Source organism: Scaptodrosophila lebanonensis, unplaced genomic scaffold (assembly GCF_003285725.1).
Source record: "Scaptodrosophila lebanonensis strain 11010-0011.00,11010-0021.00 unplaced genomic scaffold, SlebRS2 tig00001415-arrow-pilon, whole genome shotgun sequence".
In the NCBI taxonomy this organism is placed as follows: domain Eukaryota; kingdom Metazoa; phylum Arthropoda; class Insecta; order Diptera; family Drosophilidae; genus Scaptodrosophila; species Scaptodrosophila lebanonensis.
The window spans coordinates 6,254,736-6,266,893 of NW_022060742.1; the positions used below are offsets into that span (position 1 = coordinate 6,254,736).

Consider the following 12,158-nt stretch of genomic DNA (forward strand, 5'->3'; position numbering starts at 1 on the left):
TAATAATGAGCAAGAGGTAAACGATTTTTCAAATATCAATCAATTTCAATGCGTCGTCTCTTTTTTCTGGCCAGTTTGGTCAGTTTGGCCAGCTCGGTCATGGGCCCAAAACACTCGCTGGTGGGCCATTAATCTTAGCCGCGTGCGCAACTGTTGAAGCATTTTGGAGCAATGGAGCAAGAGGTGACCGCCGGCCATGCGCATAAAATATGCGGGTTCAAATTAACAGCAGCACCAGCAACAACAACACCAACAACCCCAACAACAATAGCAACAAAAACAATTAATGGCAAATATATTTGGAGTGTTTGTTGCGCGAGTTTCATTTATCTTGTGGCAGCCTTCTTTTATTTTGTTCTCTCCCCAGACTTTTGTTTTAGTTGGAATGTGCCGCAAGTGCCGCCATAGAAATTCTATATACTACTACAAGTATGTTATACTTATGCTACAGTTGGACATCAATTAAGGAGCGAAATCGAGTCAGATTTTTGCATTAGCTACAAATGCAGTGGGAAGGCTAAAAGAAACGTGACCCAAATACAGCAAAGCTATTTAAACAAATTACATATAATTACAAATGGAAATGTTTCTCTAAAGAAGTAAGTGAGTGAGCTATTAGAAAGAATTGGAACTAGAAGGAGCACAAATGAGTTATTTTCTCTTCAAGCTTGACACAAAAATATCAAATATCAGCAATATAAATCAATCAATAAATATTGATATACATATTTACTCGCAATATTTTAATTTTCAGTAGAACTTTATTACTTAAGTTCTTTAAACTATTGACCATTGGAGAACTAAAACTAAGATAATAGTTCAGAATATAATATTTTATTTTAATATTTTTATTTTAAGTAGAACTAATTTTTTACTTGACCTTAGAATATAAACTTCTTCAAACTATAGCGCATAGGAGAAGTAAAATAAAGATAATAGTTCAGAAAAAACACTTGACTGTTTGAACACCACGTTCTATTTGGAAATTTGTAATCGTTTGGAAAATCAAAATTTGTTGCCTTCTGCAGGAAAGGAAAATTAATGACGACAGCAGGACACTTTTATCGGACAAGTTGTCGATTACCATGCATTAAATACGACTTATGCTGCCCCCGAATTTCCTTCGCATTTCACTTGAAATATCTGTCTCTTTGGTCAACTATTTTTTAGTATTTTTGTTCTCGGATTGACAAGACTGTGTCAAGAATCTATTTAATGCTAAAAGGTTACAACCACACTTACTTGTACAATACCACAATGGACTATAAAAGACCCTTGGACCAAAATAGAAGCGAATATAAATGTACCATTAAGGAAAGTACAGAAAGCGGAATAGTGCTGAATATTTTTGAATGTTAAAAACAAATAATATCTTTTGATTATTCCGAAAGCTAGTATTTTATTGATTATCTATTTCGATTGATGATCATTTCGATTTAGTACAAGTATTTTAAACTGGAGTGTTGGAATTTTGTACAGATTAGAACATGAAACTCAAAGAAACCTTTATATTTAATTAGATTCTTTAATCATCCATAAAGTATTGTGATAGAAGGTGCGATATCTTTCACTTAAAGAAAACTATAATTAAGACAAAAATATATCTCAATAACTTCTCTTTTTGAAAGGAAATCTAACTTTCATTTCCAAAGAGTCATTACTTTATATAAGCTTTTATTAATATATAGTATTAAAAAAATTTATAGCATAAAAGACTTGAACTATAAAATCAGATCTTGCTTGAAATCGTTAAGCGTTTGTATTTGTTAAGTGTTTTTGAAAGGAAAAAATTGTGTTTTCATCACAGAGTGCTGGCAACGATTCTGTTTATCTGGCTGTCAATGGGAAATGCTTGTTTCAATTCATTTGAGTTTGGCACTGATCTGAGCGTCTTAATATCTATCGGCTGGCACAAATCTGCTTATGAATGGCTTTATGGGTTTATGCATTTGGCAGGCCTGCCGGAAAGGAAATTATGTCACACATCCGTTCCATTGCTTTTGACAATTAGCCGCAAAGTGATGCCAAGTGCGAGATGGTCAGATTCGACTATACCGCCCACTCGAGACACCCATTCCCCCGCCATGCCCCCGCCAGCCCACAGGCGAGTATGGCTGGCCATTAAACTCGAGTACTCGACAATGCGTGGCAAAAAAATGACGACAGCAAAGCCAACGGATTGTCAATATAAAGTATGTACATACTATATACATATCTGAATAAATGTGAATGCTGTGTGTGTGTGTGTGTGTTTGTGCAAACATTAAACGTCAGCAGCAGCAGCAGCAGCAAGTTGGCAAGAACAAACGCTTTCATTGATTTTTGCTTGGCACCAGCCACCACACAAAAGTACATATTAAGTTACTTATTTATGTATAGCATCTACATATGTATTAACGTACATATCGCTTCATATAGATATGTATCTTCTATCTTGTGCAGATACTCTGGCATCAACAATGCTGGCCATTAGGAAGCGTCAGCACGCGCCTCAATTTTAACAACTCTGATGGGCATCAGGCACTCGAATTGAACTTACAAGGTGTCGCATTGGTTGGCTGTTGTTGTTGTTGTTGCTGATGTTGTTGTTGATTTTGAATGCGCATTGCACTGGGAAACTTTAACAAGCACCACAACATAGAAAACGCACATAAACATGCGTAATATTTTCTTCAATATTTGAATTTTTTGGCAAGACGACGAAATTTTGACTCGGCGACAGCATTAAAATGACTTCCCAGCTCTTAGCTGTTGTCTGGTGTTGTTGTTGTTGTTGCTGCTGCGACTGGCTGCCAGAAATAGCATAAAACTCATAAACGAGAAAAAGACACAGAACGCAGACACATATCTGCACTGCAACAAACATCAATTTTATTAGAATTGTGCTGAAAACTTTTAAATAAAACTGCAATAATTCTTGAACCAACAATAGAACCTAATTCTTTCTAACCGAAGGGCTAATGAATGAATCATATAGGTATTAGATATAAAGCAATTCCAATTTTAAATTAGAATATATTTGATTTCGCAGTTTAAAACGACATTCAATACCAAATTGAAACGAAATAAGCATCTCTCTTTCTTTACTGATTAGATAGTTTGGTGTCTTTTGTGCAAAGGTTGTCGAAGCTCTAAAGAAATAGCACTGTAGATGTAGGAATTATGTTTATGAAGGGAGGAGTTTTTAGAATTTAAAGATGTCGAAATGGTAATGGATGGCAAAGTTCATAATAATACTTAAGTCGCATAAAAATTGTACAGAAATTTCTGTTGTGGAAATTTAGAAATAGTTAGATTTGCTTTGTGATTGAACATCGCAATGTATTGTCATTTATCTGCAGTCAACTAGGTGTGAAGCCTTGTTATAGTAAACGTTCCACTTCCGACTTCCTCTGTACAAGTTTTAAACAGAAATACTTGTATGCTTAAGTCTCAGTTACTACAACTAATCCTGCTAGTACTCTGAACGACTATTACAGAATACTTGAACGTAGCTGAACGGAAAGTTTTCGAAAAAAATCAATTTAGTCTCAGGCAAATTTTCTGAGATTCGGATGACAAGCAAGATGTTTTCGTCAACTAATGAAGTGACGCTTCATCAAATATTATTTCAATACTTTTGAAGAGCATTCTTAAATAAAACAATTTTTAATTAGCTTATGTGCAATCGCTTCTGTGATTAAATGCCTGATGATGAGAACCATTTGATTTTTTTTTTTTTTTGTCAGTGTAGGCAGCAGCCACAGTCTCTCATAGACTCGCAGACTAACATGCCATGCTGTTTGAAAATTTTCATTTCGGTTTAATTTTCTATTTCCCGCATGCCAACAAGCCAGTCAGCCAGCCAACCAGCCAGCCAGCCAGCCCGCTAGCAAGTTCACCTTCCTCCCCTCCCACTTAGCCATGCTCATACCACCATATACCAAGACCCCTCTAGCTGCAACTAACAAGCCGCAAGAGGCTTGCTGGTAGGTGAGAGAAGGAATGGGAAGGGGAATGGGAAGGGGAATGGGAAGGGGAAGAGGGCCTACACTAATGCAAAGAACTGCGGCTAGCGCCGCCATTCATACTTAATTACCAAAAACGAAAAGATCTTTTTTTTTATTTTTATTTTTTGGCGTGTCGTCGCACGCTAAATGAGCAGGAAAATCTGAAGAACAGCACCAGCAACCAGGTAGAAACTCACACAAACACATACTGTGTGTATCTCATAGATACATTTGCAAGTGTTGGGAGGGGAGGAGAGGTGGTGGGGTGGGCTTTATTTGGGGTTGACACTTCGACAGACATTGCTGCGACGAATGATGATGAATTGTGCTCAAGTTGTTAGGTAAGTTGTGTCGCCTCTTCGTGGGCGTTGCGTTGCTGACCCAAATATGCAGAGCGAGAGACGAACCGAGGAACCAACGATTCAACGATCCAACGAGCGAGCAAATGGATGTGAATGTGAAAAGCACTGCACGCATTTTCCACAACACTTTTCCATTGTGTAATCGCTGCTTGCTAAACATAAGCATCTACACAACAACAACACCAGCAACAACAAAGACGACACTTTGCAAACAAGTGTAAAACGAAGACAGGTAACATTAGTGGGTAGTGTTGGTGGGTGGGCGTGGGGGAGGTCGCTTGGTTAACTGCTCCACATAACAACAACAACAACAACAAGCAAGCAGCACACATTAAGCAGCATAGAAGGTAGAAAAAAGTCGTCCGTTGTTGCTGTTGTTGTAAATGGCTTCTTTACCTGTTCAGTAAATGGAAACTCATAGTCAAGGTTCACAAGAAATCGCACGCACACCCACAAAGAGCACACACACACACACACACATACATATATACATGTATGTGTCACTCTTTTTGTCAATGAAATTATTATTGTTTTGTGCACTTTTTTTTGTTGGCAACAACTGCGATGCTGACAAACCGCAAATTGATTTTCAATGTTGTTCTCGAGCATAAGCAGAACATACAAAAGTCCAATACAATACGAATAGGTTGACAATGAAAATAATTGAATATATGTAAAAAAAAAAGAAAAACAAACAAAAAACTGTACTAAAAATAAACAAAACGCTAGCCCAGATGATTTTCCGAGTAATCATTAAAATCATTTCATGTCTTTCCCAGACGACAAAAATTGGTTTTCCGATTTTTGTTCTGTGAGCTAATTAAAAAATAGTTTCTCACTTACTGTTCAGTTTTATATACGAATGAGTATTACGTTTATTTTGATGATCAAATTTTCCAAACCTAAGAAGTTCTTCCCACTTTGCGATCAATCAATTCTATATGATTAGCTATCATACTAATATATAAATAAATGCCATTGTTGGGCATATAACGATAACAAATATTATAGAATAGAAAACATTTCTAGATGTAAGGGTAGTTATTTAAATTGGAATTTGGTTGGCAGATCTGAAGTAAGTCGAGAAGAAGAAAGGAGTGTGGGGTTTTTTAAAATTTTATTTAAAGCGCAGGAAGGCAATAATTCGACTGTGTACACTATAATTTCTTCGTGTGGTCGGCGACTATATCCAGAGAGAGAGAGAGAGAGTTCAAATGAAGAAAGCTAAGACAGAGGATTTGTAAACATTGTTCTATTTGTAATAAATTGTTCCTGCATTGCAAAGGATAACTATTTCTATGAAAATCAAATTGAATTGGATTTATTATTTTTGGGGCAACAAATAATAAATATAATAAATAATAATAGAATAAAGATAAGATAATAATTGAATGAATATGCAATTCTTTTGTTGCTATTGCGCTAACTCCCTGCTTCATTGCTGTTGATATTGTTGCTGTTTCCCCGATATAAAAAATTCACTTGGGCGTGCCAGTTTGTCTCCGCTTTTAACCAAATAGCACCAACAACAATAACAATAAACAGAAGTGGAGCTCTACTCATAAATTGTGTGACGAACGCCAAAAGCAAATGATGTTTTACGAGCAGCTAATTTATTTAACACCTCAACAATAACAACAGCAACAATGACAACAATAATAGCCCAAGTCAAAGAATAAACTTTATTTTTATTTATTTAGTTCTCTCACATGGCCTTTTTTGATTGGAGTCACATTTTCTGTCTCTTCAGCTACTGTTTCTTAGCATTTGTTTTTGTGTTTGGTGAGGGTGGGGAAGGGAGGGAGGGAGGGGGGGGGGGGATTATTGCACAAACATATATGTACGTGCTGCGGGGGTGCAAATTGGGCATAAAATTTGACCAGTTAATTCATGAAAATACCGATTTCGTCAAGTTGCAAAGCATTTTAATTGATTTTTTATATTTTGCTGTTGTTGTTGTTGGGATCCCAACAGGGCGTATGATTAACATGCGGAGGATAAGTGAAAGACTCAAATTGTTTGTTTATAAGGCGGATAAAGGCGGCATCTAATGCTGATTAAGCCAGCTTTGCGCGGGTGTCACAAACTTGGATGCGGCCCAAACCAAATACGGTCAAATGTTTGTGGCTAAAAACTCAAAAATGTTTCAAGTTCTCTTTTTTTTTTATTATTTTGCTCGCTTATGCGTTTGTTCGTTCGTTCATTTGGTGTTGTTGATTGATTGATTAGTTGCCTTGATGCTTTATTAACGTTTGATCTTTTATGAGGCACTGTTGTTGCCATATTGCAGCTTCTGGTTAAGATTCAAACACCTACCTTTTATGCCCTTTATATGTCTTACACGAGCATTCATATGCAAATCATATTGTATTGCGTGGAAGTTGTCAATCATTGATTGTCCAAATTGCACAAACATTTCTGTTATTTTTTTTATTTTTTTTTGACAGACAGAGTCCAAGTGAAAGGCTTTGTGGGTGTGAACTGTTCATTAATTAATATGCATTTGGTGCAGAAATTAAAAAAAGAAAAAACACAACGCACACACACATAATAGTAGTAAAGAAAGAAGATTTTTAGGTTTGCAAATTCGAGTCTGTTGCAAACAAATTGTTCAAGTCTGCGCAATTCGCTGCGTTGCGACTTTTAATTTTGTGGTTTTGCAACAACAACAAAGCAACCGACAACAACAGCCTCAACATCAGCAGCAGCATCAGCAGCAACAACAACAACAACAGCAGTTAAGCAAATAAATCAATTTAAACAAAAAGTAAATATCCTGCATCTGTACCATCATTGATGAGCGCCAATAGCAAAACGAATGTTGTGCTTCAGAGACTGGGATTGAGGGGCACAGTGGGTTAAAGTAGTCTATTAAGTGGAAAACCATTTTAGCACTCTACAGTAATTCAAACAATTGTGTTTCTTTTGGCAAAATGTATTCGTTTTGTTGTTTTTTGTGTTGTATACAATCTTAACATAAATAGGCTACATAAATAAGCCACATAATTGGGACAACTAAAGAATTTAATCAAATTTAAAGGCAAATGTAAAGACTAAAGACTAACCACACTATTTTCAAGAGAAAATCTAAACTCAAACACACAACTTTACACTACATGACTTCAAAAAACAATTCGACAATCTAGCAACTATCTTGTTGTTAAACCAATGGTCGGTCTAGAAATAAAGAGCACAGAAACATATCTTCAACATAAACAACAATCAAAAGCACAGTTAAGGAAAACTTTCAGCTAAGTAGCAGTAAGCATTGCCTATAAGGATTCAGTAATTATCAGAATAAAAACATACACAGACTTGGTAATTGACAGGAAAATATAATCATCGATAATACCTAACAGCCATTAACTTGTTTGGTTTATTCAGAAAATTAGGTGCGTTATTCTGAAAGCTATTGCATGATATTTCAAAGACTTACTCTTAAGCCGGTTTTGGCAGCTAAGCAAAAATAATAATAATAATAAAAAAGTAGAATAGAAAATGCTATACAAAACTGAATTGTTCGACTATCTAAGATATTACAAATAATAAGCTTTTTACAGTAAAAATTTACCATAGGGTGGAGTTTTCAAATTTTGGAAATACTTTGCTTTCGGGTTACTTTTCCTATAAATGATCTGAAAGACATAAAAACACTGAAGATTGTGAAACTGGGTAGTTGAAAATACTGTCACTTATAAAGCCATAGGGAATAAATGGCCTCACAATGGGCCCAATAATAGTTCAAGCCATCGTATACTAACCTTATCGAACCATCTCTAAAACTAAACTTATCTTCAATTGATTATTAACTATTGTTTTCTGAAATTGAATACAAATTATTCTTTTCGGAACTAAAATAAAAATGAAATGATTTAAACTAGAATATTGTAGCTGGGCTGGAGGGCATGTCCAGTAACAATTGATTCTTGGGCCAGAGTGCAGCGGCAGCTGGAGCAGCAAAATCAGAAGAAGGAAGAAGAAAATGGCAATGGCAAAAAATAAATAAACATAAGTCTGCCAGCCCGACTGGCGGATCGGCGAATACATATGTATAAGAACAGCTGATTGCAGCTGATTTCTGATGTCGAAAGCAAAATGTTTGGGAGGGCAAGAAAATGCGCGCACGCAAATCAAAAGGGCTGTGGGTCTATACACACACACACACACACACACACACACACACAGGCACACACCCATACACACATGCATATGTATATGTGTGTGCGACAGGCATGACGGAAGCGGCAGCAGCAGAAAAAAATGAATTAAAAATCTAATTGCGCGCCTGTTGAAACAAAGACAATAAAAAAAAAAGAAATGCGGCAGACGATGGCTACGATGATGAAGAAGAAGTGGCAGCCGATTGTAAGGGGAGGGGGAGATTGAGAGGGATAGGGAGAGGCAGAGGCAGAGGTAGAGGTGGAGGTGGAGGGTTTCGGGCGGACTGAGTCGCACTTAGTCGAGTTACAGACGCAGCTCAAACGTCATGAACCGCAACGCAACAATAATGACAACAACAAACACAACTTTGGGCTGGGGCTCATGCGCCCCAACAGGCAACCGCAAAGGTCGACTGCACTGCCAGTGTGTGTGTGTGTGTGTGTGTGTGTGTGTGTGTGTCTTTGCCTTTGTGTATGGCTGTGTGTGTGTGTGTGAAGTTTTCAAAGTTTTCCAAGTGGAGCTCAACAGCGAGCAAAATTAATGCGAATTTAATTAAAATGTGCAACTAGCAACAACAGCAGCAACAATAATAATAACAGCAACAACAACAACAACAGCAGCAGCAGCAGCAGCAGTGGCAACAAATTCTAAACTGAGCTTTTGAATTGTTGCCTGCCACATGGAAAAAGTAGAAGAAGCAGAAGCAGAAGACGACGTAGAAGTCGAAATGGAAGAGGGAATATGTGTAGATGAAGACTATGTAGACGGCTGGAAAAATTGCAGTTGTGGCGCAGGCGCAGCGTTGTGTACATGTGTGTGTGTGTGTGTGTGTGTGTGTGTGTGTGTTGCATAAAATTATTTCGGTCTGGTGAATATTAGCAGAGCGTGAAGTTGGCAAATAAGAAATTCAGTAAAAAAAAAGTAAATTTCATTAAACAAAAACTGAAGAAAGACGCAATTGCAGAGATACGAGTAGAGAGACAGAAAGGGAGTGCATGAGAGAGAGAGGGAGAGAGATAGAGTGGGAGAGATATATTGGAAGAGAATTGAATTTAAAATTAAAATATTTACAATTACAGATCCATATTTTCAAATCCGAGACGAACAATTTCAACAGACAATGCAATCGTATGTATAGGAAATTATAAAACAAACCACCCGCTTCCTATTACCAATTTATAGCAATTACAAGAAATTAATAAATGTTCCCATATTCCAAAATCAATGAACGAGTAGTATTCCGTTGATAAGTAAAACTCTAGGTACACAAATAAAAACCTTTCAAACAGAACTATTTCCCACAAGCCCATCTGAATGGAAACAAACGTATTTGCAACCTGCATGAAAAAATTAAAGTTCGCATATACTTGTAGTACTTAGGAGGGAAAGTGTATTTAAATTGTTGCCAACATGTTCTAACTTAGAAGATATATATTTCATATGTTTTTTTAAAGCACTTGAATTACTGGACGAGTGCAATAATTTTTGTACGTGAGTTAATTTGTTTACTTTTGTTTGGGATTTGAATTAAGTATGAGACCCAAATTCCACCTTTAATATTCTTCAAATAGGCACTAAATACTCTCATTTGACGGGATTAACATTATAAGATTATCTTCTGTTGTTTTCCATCAACAACTAAACTTTAAAAGCTCCAGAACACAGCAAACAAATTTCGTCACTTGTAATTAGTAAGCAGTTATAAATATAAAATTATAAACTAGGTGAATTGGGCGAATTACACATCAATGGCACCGAATTGAAATCAAGATATTTGCTAACTTTGTGGAAATCTGTAAGCCTAGCTACATCAATCTCTATAAATTTGATAGCAAAAGAATCAGCAACATGACTGTATAATTAAGCTCTTTAGTTCGTAAAGCTATATATAAAATGAAAATACCGATTTGAAAACGCCGATTTGAATCGTACACTCTACAACTAGACGAGACGACGGCTGTAGATAATGGTACCCAATTGAAATAATTGCAGCTCCCTCTATGTGTTTTGCCTAATTTCAAAAGGACTATACGCAATCGTACGTTGCGAAACTTTTAAGTAAGTGTATGTAGTCGGAAAAGCAATTAAAACGCTCTTTAACAGAATAATGGTGTAGTTGTTTTTAAAACTAGAGCGACATTTGTCAAAAGTTGAAATTGTAATGTTTTTAGAATGCAAGCACTCCATGAATGATCTCTTAGAATTATTATGTGTGTAATCAAAATTTTTCAACTCACTAGTTCCGTTCACTACCATCTCAATCGCATCAATGACCGCTTTGGTCGCCCGCCGCGGCTGTCCCAGTATGCTAAAGTTTCCCGGCTGTTCCTGCTTAACGAACAGGATGTAGTGTTCGCCCTGCTCCAGCATATCCCTTTGCACCAGACCGCGTGAGCGGAGTCGCTCCCGATATATGTCGCATTCGCCGCTATTCTTGCGCACGTCGAACTGAAGTCGAACCCAGTTTGTTGTCTGCACCTTCTCCTGCTGCTTATACACGTGCTGCACCACGAATGAGGCTGAGAAATTCACCCTCCGATCCGATGACATTGAGACAAGTTTGCCCCGGAATATGGTGGGGGCAACGAAGGCGAGTTGCGAAGGATCATGTGCTGAGCAGTAGCGACCACTTCGATTACGTCCGTGCTTGCGTGGATGTTTCCGTCGCTGGCCACGATTACGTTGTCCCCCATTACGGCGATTCCCATATCCACGTTGCGGATGTTGTTGCTGCAATTGGTTTCGATGTTGCTGCTGCAGTTGTTGAAATTGTTGCTGACTGTTGCTGCCTAGACCGGCAATGTGATTGAAGTCGCGTCTTTGGCGCATTGAGCTTTCGTAGGATGTGAGTGAAGTGTTGTTGCTGTTACTGTAGTTGTAATTGTTGTTGTTGCTGCCATCGCTTTGTGGCATGCCTTTGAATAATAATTTAAATATTGGACTATTGTTTAGCGTATTTGGAACTTGATGCTTTGATGCTGACTGCGTCGCCGCTTTTGCAACATATTGCATGCGTGTTTCAGCAATGTCCTGCGCAGGTGTTGCGAATACTGTTGCTGGCTTTAACTTAATGATGCTATTGCTACTGCTAAGACTATTGCTGGGCAGCTGTCTCTCACTGATTTCGCTGCTTTCGCTGCTTTCACTCTCTGCGCTCCCTCTGCTGCTGCTGCCATTTTCCAACGGTATATAGTAGCTTTCCTCTTCGTCTACTCTTGCTCCTTCTCCTCCGCCTTCTCTTTCTGCGCCAGCAAATGTTGCTGTGACATGTTGCAGGCCGTTGCTGCTGCTCTGTAGCTGTGTGGGAGATGCTGCTGCCAAAATGTTGCCCGTCGACCCACATGTGATCACTAGCAACATGATGCTGATGCTGAGAAAAAGCGGTATTAATGGCATTAGTTTCGTTTTTAGACTCCATTTGCGCACATGTTGCGCATTCATGGCGTCCTCCAAAGTTATTTTTGTTGTTGGTTAGCTTTATTATTATTTACACAAAGCTGTTTTTGTTTTTTTGTTTGTTTTGTTGTTGTCAGCGTGTTTGGGCGTCTTTGGGGGCGCGTCACTTCAGAGTCACTTGCAAGTATCAACTTTTCGCTTATATATTTTTGTTAAACAATTGGATTTACAAGTATATGTCGTTTGTTTT

General features: G+C 37.6%; 1 protein-coding gene across 1 annotated transcript in view; it reads right to left on the bottom strand.

Annotated features, from left to right (window-relative positions):
* Positions 1-11,117, bottom strand: part of LOC115632819 (protein vein) — a 53,866-nt gene extending 42,749 nt beyond the window's left edge. The window contains exon 1 of the mRNA XM_030530071.1: positions 10,750-11,117. Coding sequence (XP_030385931.1) covers positions 10,750-11,062 — 313 coding nt within the window. The 5' untranslated portion in view covers positions 11,063-11,117. The remainder of the gene's footprint in view (positions 1-10,749) is intronic.
* Between the last annotated feature and the right edge of the window lie 1,041 nt (positions 11,118-12,158).